General features: G+C 37.5%; 1 protein-coding gene and 1 long non-coding RNA gene across 2 annotated transcripts in view; one reads left to right on the top strand and one right to left on the bottom strand.

Moving 5' to 3' along the window:
• Positions 1–916: 916 nt before the first annotated feature.
• Positions 917–17005, top strand: part of LOC140158617 (60S ribosomal export protein NMD3-like) — a 31167-nt gene continuing 15078 nt past the window's right edge. Inside the window, exons 1-3 of the mRNA XM_072181780.1 lie at positions 917–1025; positions 16165–16299; positions 16580–16673. Of these exons, the coding sequence (XP_072037881.1) occupies positions 982–1025; positions 16165–16299; positions 16580–16673 (273 nt within the window). The 5' untranslated portion in view covers positions 917–981. The remainder of the gene's footprint in view (positions 1026–16164; positions 16300–16579; positions 16674–17005) is intronic.
• Positions 8984–10851, bottom strand: LOC140158616 (uncharacterized). Its single transcript, XR_011859802.1, has 2 exons — positions 10754–10851; positions 8984–9662 (listed from the first exon to the last, which is right to left on the bottom strand). It is a non-coding gene; the product is annotated as an uncharacterized lncRNA (long non-coding RNA).

The raw sequence follows: 17005 nt of genomic DNA, 5'->3' as shown, positions 1-17005 counted from the left end.
GATGTGTTTTATTTACTTTGAAAATTGTATGCATTTCTGTATAGGCCTACTGTAACAGTCCGGCTAGGCCTATTTTATATAAATTGCATGTTGATAATTGTTGCATTTTAATGTTGTGTAAATGTATCGCAGGGCCCCCGTTAGACCAGCTATTTGGTTGAATTGTGCTACCCTGGATTATGAATAAAATATATAATAAATAAATAAGATAGAATTCAAGAACTCCCCTGAAAAGTAATGTAATATGATTTATAATAGGCCTAATTATGATATAGGACCCTACATGAATATCACAGCCGAAAACTGATGAAGGATCCGCAATAACCTCCAACCCGATCTAGTCCCCTAATGTTTGTGATTTATTCCGTATTCATTACGTGATAAAGATTTAAGGGGAGTAGGTCGAGATTCAGGTTCCTGCGAACGTCGTCTGCTGCCGGGGTAATCGATATCGACACAATTTACAGTCTCAATAACAGACTCAACGGATCGCTTACATAGCAACATTGACCGGACCTGTGAGTGAACTTTGACGCCATGAGGTTATTACAAAAGGTAAATTTTCTAGAAAACGGCCCATAGATACTGGAATATATATGGCTAAAATTTAGATTTTATTTTTTTCTTCCTATGGTTTTAATTTAGAGTCATTTCAGAATGTAATGAAATGGGGCAGATCAAATGAATGTCTATGTTTCTCTTTGTTTTTATATTTCTAACGATGGTGCTCAAAAAATCCCTACACCACGTTAATTTGCGTATTTGTGCAATCATATTTCCCTGAATCCGCGATAGTAGTATTCAGTTAGTCAACAGGCCATAATCCTCCTTCCCCCCCCTGTTAAAGCCACAACTTATTTGCTGCCCTCTAGTACGTTTAAAAGGAATTCTTGTTTACATGGTCAGTCGGTGATATTGCACAACTGATATTGATAAACGTGGATTGGATCGGCTCGTGAGCAACGATTTATTTCAGCAATAATGGAGTACATGGATCAACAGCAGCAGCCTACTCAAGGGCAGATGTAAGTTACAGACTTAAAGACCATTACAAATTCTTATCATGTTCAAATTAAACCATTAACGATGCAAATTATGAATGATACAGCTGTCATCATATTCATGCCTGTCGAATTCAACAACCATGACAACCAGGCCATGCAGGCAGAACATCAACACATGAACATTTGCGGATGATGCTCTCATATATCGGGAAATTAACTCTGATCAAGATACGCAGTTATTTCAGAGTGACTTGGATGCCTTAACCAAATGGAGCTCTGACTGGTTGATGTCTTTTAACACAGAAAAGTGTTACACAATGCATTTTACATCCAAAAAGTTACCTTCAAAAGTTCAATCATAGTAGGGGGGTCACACATTAGCTCATTAGGTGTCTGCATACGACCCATAAATGAACAATGGCATGTTTTGAGCATAAAAAAATATCAAATTGTTTTCTTCATAGAGACCTAAACATTTTCAAATATTTATTTAGTATATGTGTAGTTACAAAAAAAATATTTTTAGGTCTATTGACCTTTTGAATTTTACACGGCTATGCTCTGTGAAAGCACCAGATTATTTATCAGCAAAGACCAGTGTCTGGATCCGCAGAAGAAATTAAGAAATTGCCTTTAGAAAGTGAGTTTTTCGGCCCGGTGCCAACGATGTAGTGAATTTTAAAGTTACTTTTTCTGAACCATGAGAAATGTATCTTTATTTTGGCACAACTTGTTTTTTTTTCTACGATAAATTTGAAAATTTGATGTTTTTTTGCCCGAAACTTGTGTATTTTCCCATAGGAAACGCTGTCCAAGGGTGAAATTTTGATATGATGACTGTAGATGATGAGTTACCCTACTGTGTGCCACATGTGCAATCAAATTGAGACTCCTTTTCCTGAATCTCCACAAAAATATCTTTCTTTTGAGCGTAAACAAGAAATTTCTAGGATGTTGGGTTAAAAATGGCAATATATTGAAACATTTGTTTTTTGGCCATTTTCCTGTGTATTTTCCCATAGAAATTGTTGACCTTACTTGTGAAGTTTTCATATTTTTCCATTTCTGGAGTGTAGTTATCAACATATTATGACCAACTTGTTGTTTTTATCTACTGCAGTGGTCCAACTTGAAGTCCTAGAGTTGTTTTACCTTGAATATGGATGTACAAAGTTGATATTTTTATTCCGAGGGTGTCCGTAACTTGCTGTTTCATTCTGTAGCACTTTTTTACATTGAGCGGCAATTTCCTTGATTTTCTAGATTTTTCCCACTTTGGAGGCAATTTCTCACAATATTTTGATGCACATGAAGCTTTTGTTGTTGTTTTTGTGTTTCAACCCAAGGGTTAGAGTTGGCTTAGTGTAAATGCAGCCATTCACAATTCATATTTTTAATCTGAGATTGTCGTAAATCTGCAATTTTATTCTGCAAGGGGTTAAAATGAGAGTGCGACGATCCTTGATTTTGGTGTTTTAGTCCATATTTGGAGTAATCTTTTTCAAAAACTGAAGCAAATGATGTACCTCTTGACATATCTATGTTGAAAGACTCAGTTATACAGCAACTTTAAGTGAAAATCGGACATAGGAAGCATATAATTTTGCTTTTTTTAGTCTTCAAACATGCCATATTGTCGAAAACATGCGTTTTATCAAAATCATGCTGAAAAAACAGCCATTTTTCGGAACTTTTAAATTGGCGTAACTCGAAAACGCTTTATCCAATTTGAACCATTTAAATTGCTATCTTCATCATTTTGCAAAATGCTTCTGAAAAACTTAATGCCAAACATTTATATTGTAGATAAAAGAATGATGTGACCCCCCTAATCATAGACTGCGGAACTCAGTCCTCAATGATAGTCAGTCATTTATCTTTTGGTCGTTATATGACTATCATTTGAGGGACTGAGTTGTTATAATATATCTTCCGAGGTGCAATTTCAGACAATAGCTGGGGATTAGTGGGGCAGAGGTTATCTATTGAATCCTTTCATGACCACTGAAGCATAGTCAAGTATGCCAAGGACACTCGGCACAAATTGAAAGACCATCACAAAAGAATGCATGCATGTCAGGTCATCGACACCAATTTGGTGTTTGTTATGACACAAATTTTGTGTCTGTTATGCACCTCGAAATATGTACCTTAAAGTCTGTATCTACTTCAATCACCCCTTATAATTTAAGCTATGTGAAAATGTTCTTCAAGTGACATCAAGCCATCCTTATCTTGGTATCACCTTTAGTAGCGACCTTAAATGGAATTCTCACATTAGCAAAGTTACAAAAGGATGCAAAAAAGTTTTAGGTGTTATTCGTCGTAACTTCAAATCCTGTACCCCGGACGTGAAATCAAGACTGTATATGTATTTGTCCCTTGTCCAACCAAAATTGGAATATGGTACCACCGCGTGGTACCCTAGCACCAAAAAAGCTAAGCATCAGCTCGACATGGTTCAACGATCAGCTGCAAGGATGTGTCTCAACGACTACTCACGTGAGTCCAGCGTGTCAGCTATGATTTCATCCCTGAATTGGACTGATCTTGAGACCAGACGTATCATCGTTAGACTTGCTATGATGTTCAAAATCAACGGTGGACTAGTGGATGTTGATTGGGAACCCCACCTGACCTGACCTACACGACAACTAAAACGCACCCATCCTTCTTCATTTCAACGACCGAGAACCAGAACGACCATCTACTCCAACAGCTTCTTTCCTTGGACCGTTAAGCACTGGAACGACCTACCACACCACATCTTCGACGCCCCAAATTCAAAAATCTTTAAATCAAGGCTCCGCGACCTTTTTGACGACACCGACTCCACCTCAAGTTAGCTTTAGGTCACCTCCTCCGACGCTGGCGCTGATGCGGGATCCCGCTTAGTTGGAGTAATCAACCAGAACCAGAACCAGAACATGATCATGATGATACATGGATAGTGCAGAAATTATAATGCAATTTTATATTTATAATTTCGTCTTAAGTTAAGGGCTGGGGTATGAGCGTTTGGACAGTATTTATTTTGGGACATCAGAGCACATCAGACATGCAATTGCATTCTGAATCGAAGAATGTCATTCTGATATCAAATAATTTTGATTTTTGAAATTGCAATTTAATACACATTTTATGGCAAATCATTAAAATTGATATTTTTGATATTTAACAGTACTTGAAGTAAACTTTATAAATCTGATGATTTATACTTAAAGTGTATGTAGGTGGGATGAAAAGCCGACGATCAATTGAAAATTTTGACCTTTCGTATTGAAGATATGGATTTTTTTCCAAAAACACCCAAAAAAATTAGGTCTCTTTGGGAAAAAAATCCATATCTTCAATATGAAAGGTCAAAATTTTCAATTGACCGTCGGCTTTTCCTCCCTGCTACATACACTTTAAGAATATATCTTTAGATTTATATAATTTACTTCGAGGACTGTTATATATCAAAAATTCGAAAAATATCAAATTTTTATAATTTGCCATGAAATTTGTATTATATTGTGATTTTCAAAAATGAAAATTATTTGATATCAGAAAGACATGCTTCAGTATTCAGAATGCAATCGACAGGTCCGAGGTGCTCTCATGTCCCACAAAAAATACTGTCAAACGCATAATAAACGCTCATTTTAGATCCCTTAAATGAATGAACATTTTTGAGTACCGGCATGCATGCATGAGTCTAGTCCGAGGTGCTCTGACGAGTGACGATAACACTCCGATAGACCAGCGGGACAACTAAACCGTTACGTGAACGAGCTAGCATGAGTCATGACACATGACATGCCCTAGGTGAGACTCGCTTGCCAGTCCTATCGCATGCCACACCACCACATTGGGTTCGTTACTTTTAATGCACTCGGTGTTTCTACCGTCCCGACTCAAACGATTCTAGAAGTTGTTCTCACAAGCCCCGCCTACTTTCCCTGCCTTCTCGGCAACCCGGAAGTAACTTTTTCCATTGGTTTGTGTGGTGCAAAATGAGGAAAATACCAATATTTGGCAACGAATTACAGGAATTCCAGTCATAGATCTCGACTGAAAATGGATACATTAGGTAAGTAACACTTTCATTTATGTCATATCAAAAAATTGTTGGAGATCTATGACCAGTTTGGTAGATAATCGAGTTGAAATGTGGCCATGTTTTTGGCATGGTCTAGGTGGGAATAACAGGTTCGTACATGTAAACTCAATGGGAATCTCTTACGACTAGGCTAAAATACAACAATATTTTGTAAATTTTCCTCAGTAAAGAAAAAGATCGGTCAAGGAAACCTATATGAATATGTTGTCAATACTTCACTTGACCCAAATATATGATTTATTTTTGTAATGAGAGAATCGCACATGGAATTTTAGCGGGATTTTGATAGCAGTTCCCGCACCGTAGAAAAGCTGCTCTGTCATGAGCCGGAAATTCCATCATGAGCCTAGATCCTGATTTGTTTTGCCAATTGAAGCTTCTAATGTTGGCTGAATGTTTTTGATGATATCATGAAAGTCAATCTGTGACAAGATGTAATTTTGCTACGGAAAGTGCTATGACAAAGCGATTTTCAGTTTTGGCTTTCTTTATAATCAAGGAGTTTAATTTGATATAAAATGATGCAGTGTTTGATGGCAAAATTTGACTGAATTCACCTTTCAGGGGATGTAATTTTCTTGCAGGGGGTCATGAATATGTCGGTGACTGAAGTCAATTTTTTATGACCCCCCTCCATCGCGGATCGCGGGCTAAAATTTTTACGACCCCCCTATCGTGGGTCAAAAAATTTTAGGACCCCCCCTTCTGTCAAAATTTTAGAGCGGAGTACACGAAACGCGTTAAAATTTTTGACCATAAGCGTAAAGAAGGCGCACGGAGAGCGCAAAAATCTTGCATTGTATAAAGATTGTGTGCACATTTTGTTCAAAAAAGTGTAAGAAAAGTTACACCAGTCGCCAGCCCTTAATAATTCTATAACCCCCTATTTTGATTGCTACAAAAATTATAACCCCCTATTTTTGGTCTTAAAATTCTATGACCCCCAGTATATTCATGACCCCCCCCTTCTGAAGAAAATGATAGCCCCTTATACCTATAAGGGCTCAGCTGTGCAATAATTATGAGCCCTGGAAGGAGGGTAAAATTGGGGGGCAAGCAATCCGAGGGGGGGGGGGCAAGCAATTTTTGGCACACATTCATGGGGTGCCTTTTAAATAAAATGCTCTAAAAAGGCTTAGGAAAACAGTATGGAAACGCTGAAATATGCAAATTTTCATGCTCGCTGTGCTCGCAACATATCTAGACCTTTTAAGGTTTGCAAATTGGGATCCCAAAAATTTGGCATGTGTTGGGGGCAAAGATTTTTGGCAGGCCAAAAGAGGGAGGAAAGCGATTATTTTGCAGGCTGAGAGGGGGGGGGGCAAGCTATTTTGGTGGGTCGTTCGGACATTTTATTACCCCCGATAATTATTGCACAGCCCCTAATATGGCACATAAATGAACCCTGTGGTGTGCAACCGATGGTGGAGGGGGAATTGGGGGCACCAGTGGCAAAACTACACTTTCATTGCAATCAAGGGAACAGCTAGCTGGGGGTAAATCTGCCACCACCGCCAAGGGGGGGGGCTGGGGAATACAGATGCATGTGCTCATTTGGGGGAAGTGGGTGGGCAAGGATTTCAAACCAAGCCGCTGTAACAGCCCCATGCGGGGGATTGTGCCACTGTCCCAGCTTTACCCTGACAAATTTTCTAAAATCTTCTTTTTCTTTTTCAGGCCTACTAAAAGGTCAGAGCTACACTGTACAAGTAACAACCAACTGCCAGACACCATTAACCAATGCCACTGTGAGCCATTTCATGTCACATTTTGCAGCGGAGGCAGATGGAAGTCATGGAACAAATGAAATATTAAAAAGGACTGAAATAATGACCGGATTCAGAAACGCACTTCAATCTCACTAATTGAAGAACAATACTTGTGTTGAAAGTCGGGACTCATAAATTAGGTGTAACAGAATGTGTGAAAATTTATTAAGATCTATTAGAAATATTCAATCCAATAGATTAGAATTCAATCTAATTCAATTTTAATATATGGGATTAAAATTGCTTAGATTGATTTTTAACCCCTTAGATTAAAATCAAATTAGATGTATTCAAATTAGATTTTTTTAAATCCATCCAAATGTTTTTAGATTAAAAATCAAATAAGATTGAATTCTAGATTGAATATTTCTAATAGATTAGATCCAATTTTGGATTTGTCCCAGATCACAATCACTTAGAGGGAATATGCTGAATTGTATTATAAAAATAAAGACTGCACAAAAAGTAACGCAGCTGTTATAAACATGCCTGTAGCGTTTGAACTAATAATTGTGTTCACAATATTTCAACATAGAAAGAAGGATGATTTATTTACGCGCATTTTGATACCCCATTAGTCCAATCTCGTTCAATAATAACAACACAGCAGTGTTTTTAAAGAAAAATACCTCGAATTGAAAGTTGCGGTTATTTGTATTGATATGAAGTCATTGATTGAAACCATTGATTGCTGTAAATGGCAACTTTTAAATTTGTGGTTTTTCTTTAAAAGCACTATGTACTGTGTTATCAGTATTGAACGACATTTCACAAATGGGGTATCAAAATGAGCGTAAATAAATCATCCTTCTTTCTATGTAGAAATATTGTGGAAACGATTACTAGTTCTGAACTTATAGGCATATTTCAGCTGTGTTACTTTTTGTGCAGACTTTTGATTGGATATCTTCCATCACACAATAGAGGATACATGTAGTAAAAAAATCCCCATCATTTATTATCTATTAAGTAGGTGTGTTCAACTGTTTTGGTTTGTTGGACTTCCTTCTTCATACTTTTTTAAAAAAAAAATAGTGCTTTTATTTTTTCACTTCCTTACAGATCTCAAAATAAATTAAAACAATGATCAAAGCTACATATTCACCATGCATTTTTGTTTATTTCATGAACTCTTGTCTTTCTAATAATTATGTACCAGAGAAATAGGTGTAAAAATACATTTAGTAATGAAGTATGAGATAATGAGTGCAAAAAGACCATTTATTTACAGTCTATTGGCAGCCACTAGTCTTTTGAGAAGGCTTTTGTTCAGACCTTCATTTGGGGGGACCCTTTGTCAAGGCCATTTGGCACCACGTGTCAAGAGGAATGAAGAACACCTTGAAGTTAACAAAGATCAGGGCACAAAGGCCAAAACTGAAAAACTGCAGGCAATGGCCCTGACTGAAATTCGAGTCCAGCTTGTGTGTTAATATGGTGCCTTCACAAAAGACTACATTGTAGCATTGACTGACATCGGCTAGTCTTTCCTGAAGGCATTGATGCACAGTCACAGCTTTCATGAAAGAAACAGTGTCTGCCAATAATAAACTATGAACACTTACACTCCTTTAAAAGCATTTATAAGTCAAGGGTTTACATGTAGGACCTTCTTTTATTTTAGTTTTATGTTAAGGGTTTACATGTAGGGTCTTCTTTTATTTATTTAATAAATAACAGACATTAACGAGGCCTTATCTGCAATAGCTGCCAAGTGTCATATTTTAGATAAATTATCAAAATGTCTATGGGGCAGCTATTGCAGTTAGGCCTTCTGTCCTAAACCCTTGATTAGTGGACTGGATACTCATCATATTTACGGGGATGAAGGTAAACCAGTAGCAGCTACTAAACAATTTGGTCTACAATTACTCTATCCTGCATCCGCTAATCCTAAGGTGCGCTAGTCATAAATGTCACTAGTCCAAGAAAAAAATGGTCGCTAGTCCTAATGGCTGCAGATTTTCCATTGCTAAGGTCTTGTAAACCTTATTTATTTTTGGACTTGTGAACCATTTCCTATTTTTTCGGACTAGCGATCCGTATTTTTGGACTAGGGAACCTTGGCTATACATTGGTTCCCCTCAAGTTCAGTAGTGACGTAGGTGCATATTTTAGTGGGCGCCGTATTGAATCGTGTGCGTATAGTTAATTGTGTAGCAAAAAAGGGTGGTTCGTGTGGCGCAGCCATGAAAAGACATTGACGTCACTGCTGAATTTGAGGCAAACCAAAGAAAAGTGCCTAGAACATTTCCAATAATTCCATGCAACTTTTACAGCCTGTAAGGAACTATGCATTACGATTACATCACATGATGTCAGAGTCATTTGTTGAGGTCCTTATTATTTTAATAATTGGAGCAAACATTTACTAGTTAGTTTATGCACTACATAAATTACTATGCAAGTATTTAAGTTCTCATCAAATGTTCACCCTCCAGAAAAGATTTTCTTCAAAAAATTTAATTGTTGACATAATGTTGGGAAAGTTTTCAATGCACGCGAGTGATAGCCCTACTACGGCCTTTTGACTGTGGTGGTCCAAAACCATGCTATATCGTAAAACCTGGCTATATCCAGAGAACTGCTAAACCCAGACTGCTAATTCCCCTTTTGGGTGGAGCGGTTAGTGGGTTTTAGCAGTTCTCGGATATAGTGTGTTTAAAAAGCCCTATAGTACGGCTAGCGAGTGATGCGACAGATAACAGATGCCAGCTGTTGACTTCCAAACCATCATCCTCTTTGTCTTTCACGAAACCAGTATCCTCAGTAGTACTGCTGCACCTGGAAATTGGAATAAAATAAAATAATAGCCAATGATTAATTATTACACATTATTATCAGGATTATGGTATCTAGGCTGTTTGTGTGCCTTATAGGGGTATTACACCCTGCCCAATTTTGTGCCTATTTGTGCATTTTTCTCAAAAATTATAGGGCATTGGGGACAAGTAAGATATGTATATTATAGGGGCAAGGACTACAACTACTGCACTGGAAATTTTATATCAGCACAGACAACAGTTGTGGAGTTACAGTCAAAAATGAGGAAAACCAATATTTGATCAAAAAATCAATAACTACTTGCTTTGAGTTGCTGAATTTTCAGTACAGTAGTTGGGAGTCCTTGCCCCTATACATATCTTACTTGTCACCAATGTGCTATAATTAAAAAAAAAATGCAAAAAATAAGCACAAAATTGGCCAGGGGTGTAGTACTCCCTAAAGCCTTAATGTACTATCTTTTTAAATTTTTAGATTTTCCTTCCAAAATGATAAATTATTGTAGCAGAGTCATGATATGCTATTTCAATAGGTGTGAGGTCAAAGGTCATAAAGTCAAAAGTAGTCACTTGCAATCATTTTGCAATTTTAATTTCTTTTTATGAACTGTGAGAGCGGAGACAGATTTAAAGCACTAATCTGTAATTTACTAAGTCTACTAGTCGTGCATAGTTTCATGGGCATAGCCATCTTTTTTTTTTTTTAGTAAGGAGGGCAAAATAAAACTTAGGTGGTACACAAAAAAACTCTGCATTGCAAAAAAAGTTGCATCATACAATTATACATAGAGAGGTTGTATGTCTTTGAGCTTCTAAAAAGGCTTTATTGGGACGTAGTACGCAAAAATTTAGTATTTTACACTATTTTCGGTCATGATCAGGTTAATTTCGGTAGAAAAGGGTTCCTTGTCCCTTTTCTTTTCTTTTGCCCTTCTGATTTTCTCTTTTATTTTTTTGTCAGAGGGCACTTTCATTTCATATATACCTGTCGTGCCTGAGAATTAAATATAGGAACACATAGGAATAAGGTATTGGCATTTTGTGTGGTGTGCTGCACCCCTTGGCTACAACTTTGTAAATGAAATTACTTACATCCTCCTCAATAAGGAAAGCTGTGCTGTTAGGTTGCAGGTGCTTTGCTTCAGCGTGTGTTTATAGTTCAGATTTTTGGAAGATATGCCTTGCTGAATGGACCTCTCGTGTGCCAGTTTCTGGAAAGACAATACAGTATGACATTGTAATTAAAGCCATTGTAACATTTGCTAAGGGAAAGCCCTGAATATTTTTCAAAATTCTGTTTTTACACGATTGCTTTGTAAACATATAGTAGGCCTACATACTCTGCAAAAATCAAGACTTTATGTTTGCTCACTTGCTGTGGGTTGGGATTGAGACTGAAGATGAAGTCAAAATCATATTTTCCTATAGACGAATCAAATTTCACGCATTCCTGCACCTTAATGGCGGCCATAGCCATGACGGGGACCAAACTATCTCACCTAAAATGTGAAATGATCGCCCTTGAAGGATATTTTAAACTGCATTCTACCACCCGTGTTACACGCAGACAAAAGAATGATGACAGTTTACAACACAAAAGAATCTCACATCAAATTTTAAGCGGGTTTAATCCACCCAATTGGGCACTCACAACACCTGTTTGGTGCATGCAGGGACCCTAATAAGGCCAAATAAAAAAATAAACATGTTTCACGTCCCCTCCCGCTTCCTTTTTTGAGGTTTCTTCAAATATATTTTTATTTTTTGAAATTTGGTTATAACTTTTCAAAATATATGTCTAGGAAGTTAGGATGCTTTCTATAGCCTTGTTAAGATACAAGAAACACGTTAGGAAGGTTTTGTGATCATTTGAGGGGTGTAACTCTCCTCCTTTTTCCAGGCATTATTCTATGTACGGATTGTACGCTAAAACAGCTCTAAGTATTGGATATTTACACCAATCTTGCGATAAAAAATAGAAAATAAAAAGACCCTCTTCCTCCTTTTTTTCGAAAACCGGACGTGAAACATGTTTTTTATTTTACTTGGCCTAATGGCCGACCAAATCCTGACCATGACTTGGCTCGTTGGATTCGTCTATACTATAGCGAATCCTCACTGCCAGTTAAAATTAATGTTGTGTCGTTTAGTTTTACTTGTGCATTAAAAAAATTAATGAGTTATAAAAAGAAACTCACCTTGCAGAGTCGAGGTACAAACAACACACCCAACATACTCAGCCAGGAGAACGGTATACACATACACGACATACACTGTATTGCAATGATCATGAATGTACAGTCATGACAGTGCATGAACAACAGATCTGTGTGATGCAGTGGTGAATGGGACAAATCTCGTCATGTTTTCGTGTAGTCCGAGGTGCTCTGGCGATAACACTCCGATCGCCAGGCAATCTACGTGTAGTAGGCCAGTGGGACAACGAAACGCTACGTGAACGAGCTAGTTTTCGTGGTATATTCGATGTCCGTGGCCTTAAACTGTCCTTATCCATCATGTCATTTGCTTCTCTAAATATTCAGTGAATTGAATACTAATATTACTATTGCAAACTAGTCCAAGCACGTCGCTAAAATGAGGCAAATAATTCGATTTTCGCAACTGGATACTTCTGTCAGTGTTATGACTGTCGTAAAAACAGCTGATCGAGGTCAGAGGTGAAATCTGTCAATCAAACTACTTTCGCGCATGCGCAAATGGCACACCTGAACTTAGGGAAATATTTTGCCGAAGGCATTGAGGTGGTGTGATCGCATGCCTATACGCCGTACCTACATATTAAAAGGGCATTTTGTGATCCACAGCCTCATCCCCCTACTTTTCTCAAAAAAAGTTGAGATTTTTGTACCACTGGAAAACTCTGGCTACATGATGATGTTTTATATATTATGTACCAAATATTTCTTGCAAATTAGGGACCGTTCATTATTTCCACCGGAGGGGGGGCCGGGAGAATACATGGGGGGGTCAGATGGTTTTTGTCAGGCAAAAAGGGGGGTCAGATGGTTTTTAGTTATTGAAAGGGGGGGGTCAGATGGTTTTGCATCTCAAAATCCTAGAGCTTCGGGGCTTCGCCCCTGGACCCCCATCTGGAACATTGCCCCATGACCCCTGACCATTAAATTTGCGCTTTGCATGTCGGCTGACACTTTGGTCCTAGTCCGGACTTAAGTCGGGCCTCACCTGTTTTTCACATGCCACGGTGTGAATTGACATAAATTTGCACCAAAAGTAAGTAATTTATTATATCATTTTGAAAAAATGGGTCATTGGGTAAAACATTCCAAAAAATGGAGAAAAATTCTAGATTTTGCTTCTAATTTGCCAATTAATGTACAATACAAATTTGCTGAAATTTTGAACCATATTTCATAAATATACATGTACACTGCCATTTTCGTAATAGAGAATTGCAAGCTGCTGCACAGTAATGCTGTGGTCAGACTCTTCTTTGTTCTTTTACTATCAAGGCCCCACCCCACACAGGTGTCATTTCCATACCCTAGTTAAACTACAAAGACTAGCCTAAACCACCATGACAGTAAACTTGGGCAATGTATTCAAATACATATATAGAAAAATAACATCATCATCATTATGACAACAAATTTTGAATCACATTTGAGATCTATTTTGACATTTTTAGATAATCATTTCACATTTTACATGGATCTGTGTCCAAGTTTGAGTCGAACCGAGTCTGTTGGTGTCCGAGTCCGGCAAAAAGTGGACTTGAGTCCAATTGATACATCAACATAGGCGTAGATCCCCCCAATATTTTGCCAGGGAGGATGCTCCATACAATCATCAATCATCACCCCCCCATGTTGACGCCTGAATATAGGTTTCTGACCACATATTTGCCCATTTTAGCCCCAAAAGTGCAAATTTCCTGCTCGCTTCGCGCGCATTTATTCCGCTTTTGCACCATATTTCATCAGTTTAGCTTTAAAATATCAAAAATTTTCGAGCGCTTTGCGCGCATTTGAACCATAAACTTATTTTGCCACCAAAAGGTGCTGGATTCACTATACTTTTTTCCAACCCCCCCCCCCCCCCCATGTCAAAAAGAAATCTATATGCCACTGTACATCATTGATTTATGGTAAGATACTACTTTTTATTCTACTTTTTACTACTTTTTATTCCTTTTAAAGGCATAATTTGTCAGTCTGATATGTGGCAGTGACGTGATGCGTTGAGGCGCTTTAAGTGTCCACTATAGCTACTTGAAGCTGTGCCTATAATATAAATGAAATGCACACTGACATCACTGATACATGGTGATGAAAAATGGTACAGATGCGAGAAAGTCAGCATTCAATTAAGGTCTGTGTGGCACATCCCTGTAACCAAAATTACAAAGACCCCACTCCTCTGCAGCATGCAGCAATACTTTCTATTTTGGTTGGTGGGGGGGTCATATGATTTTCATGTAGCTCGGAGGGGGGGTCATATGGTTTTTATTATCGGAGAAGGGGGGTCATATAGTTTTCGGCAGTGACTTTCTGTCTGCTCCCCCCCCCCTCCGGTAGAAATAATGAACGGTCCCTTAATTCGTTTCGCAAAGTAAGATATCGTGAAATTCGAATTTCGTTCTGGTATACCAGAACGAAATTACAACACATTGTCTATGGAGCAGTGTAATACACATAAATCATGCCTAACTCGCAAACGCAAAATCGGAATCAACTGAAATTTTGGGAATAAGCTTTTTTCGTGGATAACTACTGAAAAATGTCATAAAAAGAGGCTGCTAGGATCACGAAATACTCCTTTCAGGACTGGCTTACGCCATTTTGGATGTCAATGGGAAATACACACTTAACGATTTGCGCAGGTCAGAAATTTATAATATCATCAATATAAAAGTGGTACCAACCTTATTGTGCTTGGTAATTTAAGACTTGGTTGAAACAAAATTAAGGATCAAATTTTTAGTGTCCAAAAAGGCAAAATTATCGTGAAAGTTCTGGCAAATTCTGCACCCTTGTGAAGGGTTCAGAATTCGAATCGGGAATAAAAATATCCGATCTTTGCGATCAAAAACACAAAATTACAACTTTAAACATACTATTGGCAAAAGACATAAGGCTACCGTATTGAAACTTGATGTTGAGTTTAGGGTCCCATTTTTTTCAGCTCATAATGAGGCAACTATTTCATTATTCATTATTCATTATTTTCAAGGTTTCATTATCAGCGGCCTTTTACCAATGCTTATGCGCTTTTGTCCATTCTAATTGGGTATCGCCAGTCGCAATATTATGTCACAAACACACGTAAACATTTATAAAAGTATAATTATCTTGCTTTTTGTTTTTCAAGTTTTAAAACAAACTAAATGTATTCCGAAGTATACCATGCCAGTCTTCTTCACTCCAATTTGTACTAACCTCTCCATATACATTTGAGGATGGGGGGAAATGGGGGGGGGGGGATTGACTCATTTATAGAAAAAATAACAATCATGCAGAACATTATGAAATAAATTTTTGGCACAAATTTGTCAAAACTGGGTCTTTCCTAGTTAAATTATTTACAACATCAACAATGTCCATCTGGTAAAAACATTTTGGCTAGGTTGATTTCTCTTTTGTCTACCCTGGTATCCCAAAGGTATTAAATAATTGGATAGAGCAAGGGTCAAAAACCTGTATATTTTTAATGTTAAAATATTTAGATGGATTCATCTAATAGTTCTCAAGGCTTTCTATAGTTTTTGAAGGGTTCAAATACAAAAAAAAAGGGTTTAAAAATTGTGCAGAACAAATTTTCTTTCTGGTTTAGTAGTAATTTGCAAAATAATGAATTATTTTCAGATTTTACATCTCAAACGCGGCACAAAATTCATAACGCGGGCGGTGGACGCTAAACTCAGAATCAAGTTTCAAGTGCCTTAACAATATAGAATAGAAAATTCGACGTCCACCTCTCAAAATATTGGAGAAATATGCTCACTAAACATAGAGAAAGTACGCAATCCAAATCCCATTCACACGCGTGGGAAACTGAAAGTGCATAATCCCCACTAACATGCCCTGGCGTTTTATCATGTTTATAGTTCACCAATCATGCCACACAGCATCATCATCCCTATATCTTCGTGTCAAGAATTGCTGTGATAGTACGGCGAATCCTCTTTTTATCAAAAGCTACTCATGGCGATTTTGTTCGAGATAGGCCAAGCGACTAGCGACTCAACCTAAGCATACCATTTACACGATATGAGATACCACAGAGTTTCTATTCTCCACGTTTTTACGATTTGCGCATGCTCAGTGTACCCCATATGATGTTGCCATTACAAGAAAATTCAATTTGTTGTCAATGTCAGGTAAAACCCAGGTTTTGTTTTCAATACACTAACTGGAAATTCAATACACTAAGCGGTGATTGCTGTTGTCTTTATATGCAGATAGTTTACTGCATTTTATACATTGCTCAGCAGTATATAAATTCTTGGTGTCTTTTCTTTTCAGTCTGTGTTGCCAATGTGGAATACCGATTGCACCCAACCCAGCCAATATGTGTGTAGCCTGTCTGAGAACACAGGTGGATATTACAGAGGGAATCCCTAAACAAGGAACTCTTTACTTCTGCAAAGCTTGTGAAAGGTAATGGATATTGTAAATTACAATGTATATTGAAACTGACTTGAATAAAGTCTGCATATCATGGTCAAAGATTAGTTCTTAATAGATTCTTCTTATTAAATCTAAATAGTTGAACCAATCCTAGATTTCTGCTACTTTCCATTCTTTCATGTGTCTAAATGTACTAGCTTGCCAATTTGACAAAATGATAACTCGTATTAAGTTATTATTATGCAAAGTTAATTTTGATAAAGCAAGTAACACTTTCAATTAAGAATATTGTTATCTTTTTCATTGGTAGATACCTGCAGCCACCAGCAATATGGGTAGCCTGTGCTTTGGAATCAAGAGAATTACTGGCACTGTGTCTCAAGAAAATCAAGGGACTAGCCAAGGTAAGAAGTAAATCCACACAATGGCACACATTGTGCACACTCAGCAACACATTTGATTTATTTGCTTTAAAAAGGAATCATTGGCTCTTTTTCTGCGTGAGCGAGTGAATGTGGAAGTGTATTTTCAAATTTTATGTCACTCATACAGTAACTTGTGTGTTGTCCAATAAAGAGAACATATACACCAATCCGAGAAGTGTTTACTGTATTTGGCCCTCTATTGATGGCAACCCAGATGTACCAGAGCGGGAAATTTGATTCTTAATTCAATACTCATGACTGTTGTATACAAATCCCGGGTATGATTCTGTATAGCACACAATAAATGATGG

This window comes from Amphiura filiformis, chromosome 8 (genome assembly GCF_039555335.1).
Source record: "Amphiura filiformis chromosome 8, Afil_fr2py, whole genome shotgun sequence".
Lineage (NCBI taxonomy): Eukaryota > Metazoa > Echinodermata > Ophiuroidea > Amphilepidida > Amphiuridae > Amphiura > Amphiura filiformis.
This window is presented reverse-complemented; position numbering and strand designations above follow the sequence as displayed.